The sequence below is a fragment of the Opisthorchis viverrini genome (genome assembly GCF_000715545.1).
Source record: "Opisthorchis viverrini unplaced genomic scaffold scaffold2962, whole genome shotgun sequence".
NCBI classification, from domain to species: Eukaryota; Metazoa; Platyhelminthes; class Trematoda; order Opisthorchiida; family Opisthorchiidae; genus Opisthorchis; species Opisthorchis viverrini.
Window position 1 is genome coordinate 1 of NW_008752433.1, and position 3,661 is coordinate 3,661.

Here is a 3,661-nt window from a genome sequence, read left to right on the forward strand (position 1 = left end):
ACGGAATAAGTAACAAGTAAATTGACTTCTACTATCAGTTGTAATATTCTCCGAAACACGAAATAGGGATATCCAGGAATCAACGAACGTTCGGGCTACCGTTTCAGATTAAGAGTCTCGCATGGAGGTTGCTTGCGACCATCGTGTGAAGCGATCAACAATAGTCAATACATACGAGCAATCGTTGAACTGTGGTAATGGACCAACGATATCCACATGCACATGCTTGAAGCGACCTGAAGCAAGGCTGAAGTTTCCGTGGGGCGTAATTGTGTGCTTGATGACTTTGCTCATTTAACATGTCTTGCACTGTTTTGTCCATTGGCGAATTTCCCTCTGCATACCAGGTCACAATAAACGTCGACAAATTAAACGGGATGTGGATCGGATTCTCTGATGTGAAACGGAGTAAAAATGCAAAAACACAGATTGAGGATGATTCCGAGGAACAAACGGACGTGGTTTGCCTGTGGACATATCGCACATGACTTTAGAATCACAGTTGAGAAGCGTCATATCGGCAAACTTCAACGAAGGATGCAATATAAATTCCTAATAATTGTTCGTTGTGTTTCTGACTTTCGGATATAAGTTGCAGATCTAATGGCGTTTGCGCTATTTGGTCGACATGAGCACGCGACAAGGCATCGGCAACTAAATTACTATGACCACTGATGTGACGGATGTCACTAGTAAACTGGCTAATGTAGTCTAACTGTCTGAATTCCCTCGGGAAATATCGATCGGACGTTGCATTGAGTGCGAAAGTGAGCGGTTTATGATCTGTAATAATCACAAAATGTCGGCTTTCCAGAATGTGTCGGAAGTGGCGTACAGCTAAGTAAATAGCTAGAAGCTCCCGGCCGAATGTGCTATATCTCGTTTGTGCTGGCTGTAGTCGATGCGAGAAAAATGATAGAGGTTGCATTTCGCCGTTGACCTCTTGTTGCAAAACTCCACCAATTGCTGTTTGTGAGGTATCAGTGACCAGGAACAGTGGTGTGTTAGCATCAGGGTTAATGTATGCTAAGCTAGTTACCTGGTTTAGCACTTCCTTCACCGTTTTGAAAGACTTGATAGCTTCGGAGGTGAGTGTGATGTTGCAATTTTTTTGTCGTAGCAGGTCGGTGAGAGGTTGAACAACCTTGGCGCAGTGTGGGATAAAGGGACGGTAATAGTTAATAAGGCCAAGAAAACGCCGTAGCTTTTTGATACTGTCCGGGGCAGGATAGTCCAGAATAGCAGATACTTTTGATGGTATAGTACGGACGCCGTTTGAGTCAACAATGTGTCCTAGTATTTCTAGTGACAGTACACCAAACTAACATTTGCTGCTATTGATGATTATACCGTACTGCTGGAAGCGTTCGAAAACTTGCTTACTGTGAACAAGATGTTCGTCTTCAGAGCGGCTGGCGATCAGAACATCGTGAATGTAGGCGTAGACGAAGTCTAATCCACGAAGTACTTGATCCATGAATCGTTGGAAAGTTTTGGCTGTATTTCTGAGTCCAAATGGCATGCGAACGAATTCATATAGACCAAACGTCGTGGTGATCGCAGTCTTGGGGACACCTTCAGTAGCGACAGGAATCTGATGATAAGCCCTGACTAGATCTAACTTGCTGAAAACAGACTTGCCATGAAGCGTAAGAGCAAAGTCGTGCAAATGCGGCATCAGATACTTGTCCGGGATTGTGACGCGATTTGGTGCGCGATAGTCGCCACATGGTCTCCAATATCCTGCGGACTTTTTGGGACCATGTGTAGTGGTGATGACCAGGGACTACATGATGGCCGAATGGTATCCGATTTCAGTAAGTGCTGGAATTCAGCCTTAGGAGTAACTAACTTTTCGGGTGTTAAACGGCGAGAACGAGAATTGGTTGGAGGACCTCTGGTTGAGATATCGTGTTTGGCAGCAACGGTCTTAGGAGCAAGTTGTAGGATCTCTGGATACTGGCGGAGAAGGGCAGCGAACCGGTTATCTGGCAAAGCGGGAGGAATTCCAATAGAATTGATGGAAGAGGATTTGCCATTGATGTATAAGGTGGTCGCATTGTCGAGTAACTGCCGTCAACGGAGATCAAATGCGAGGCCGAACGATGTGAGAAAAGCCATACCGATGACGGGGTTTTTAACATCGGCCACTGTGAAAACCCAGAGAAATTGACGACGTAGACCTAAGTCTAGTGTCAGACGCTTCTCACCATAGGTTGGTGTGTTCGTCCCGTTGGCAGCCTGCAAAATATATGCTACTGCCTGGAGGTTTCGCTTGCGTGGAGGAGGAGGAATCTCGATGACCTCAGGATCTGTATCAATGAGAAAGTTCAATGATGTGGATCGGTCATATACAAAACACAGGCGACATGGGGTGGAGCCGGCTGAAGTGGTCGGCATTACTGGTCGGCCATGGAGTTTCCCGATTTCGCTGCTCGACTGACTAATGTACGAGGTCTAGTGCACCGAACAGCGCGTTCGCCGGAACGACGATGGTAGTAGCACATGCCGGGCTGGTCGCTGGGCTTGGAAGTGCGACTGCTGGAGCGAGATCCGGAACGTCCGTGTTGGGGCGAACGACTAATCAGCTTCGTTACGTTATTGAGTTCGAGAGATAGCTTGGCAAACTGAGCTGCGATCGAGCTGAGTTGGAGTTCGAGATTGGACACGGAGATGGTCGGTTGTTGTACGTTAGAAACAACGAATTGTCTGTAGGTTTCGTGAACGTGGTCGGTGACCTCGGGGAGTTTTCCAAAGACGTAACCTTCTCGATGACGAAGATGACGTTTCGAACCTCTACAGGAAGGCTTTGTCGCCACAGCTCCTTCAAAACAGCGTCGTCCACCGGATATTTACCTTGCAGCTGCATCATGTGGCGTCGATGCTGCGACGGAGATTTATCACCAACGTCGACACCGGAAAGAAGTTTCCGTAAGTTCTGCTCATCGCTGGCAGCGGTGCGAGAAAGGATGGCTAATTTCAGAACATCGTACGGATCGCGAGGCGGACGACTGTATATCAAATCGGATACTTCACGAGCGATAAAATCTGGCAAACATCCTACCACGTGATTATACCGGCTATTTTGGGAGGTGATGCATCGAGATTCGAACATAGCCTCAAGCTGAGCGAACTAGAGACGAGGGACACGAGAACCGAATACTGGCAATTTAGCATATATAACGCTGTCTACCTCATGTGCTTGCGTTTCTTCAGAGGCCATGATAATGAAATAAATGCATGGAGAAAAAATCGGGGTGACGGGAAACTATGGGAGTACTGCAGAGTAAATGCTAATAAAAAATAGGGCGCACCAATTATGTAGCGGAGAAGGACCGAAGTATGCGTGTTCAATAAAATATAAAATCAAGATACCATATTAGAACCAACAATTGGCATTAAGACATGAACAAGTGGATGGAACAGACTCACTAAATTGGGGGTCCAATAATCCCACTACACGAAATATTGTGCAGTAATCGTATTCGGCGGCGAAGAATATATCCACTGATAGTTCGAGTGTTAGAAGTCAATTTCACTGTAGGAAGTTATCACACCTGAAAATTGTCACAAGGAGTTATTGTGACGTTCAACATTTCACACAGAAACACAATAATTCAGTCACACGACTTCAGCAAACAGCAATCAGTCCAATCGGATG

General features: G+C 46.1%; 1 protein-coding gene across 1 annotated transcript in view; it reads right to left on the minus strand.

Moving 5' to 3' along the window:
- Positions 1–2,593: 2,593 nt before the first annotated feature.
- T265_12063 (hypothetical protein) overlaps positions 2,594–3,661 on the minus strand; it is a gene marked incomplete at both ends in the record, with an annotated part of 47,178 nt that continues 46,110 nt past the window's right edge. Inside the window, one exon of the mRNA XM_009178993.1 lies at positions 2,594–3,133. Coding sequence (XP_009177257.1) covers positions 2,594–3,133 — 540 coding nt within the window. The remainder of the gene's footprint in view (positions 3,134–3,661) is intronic.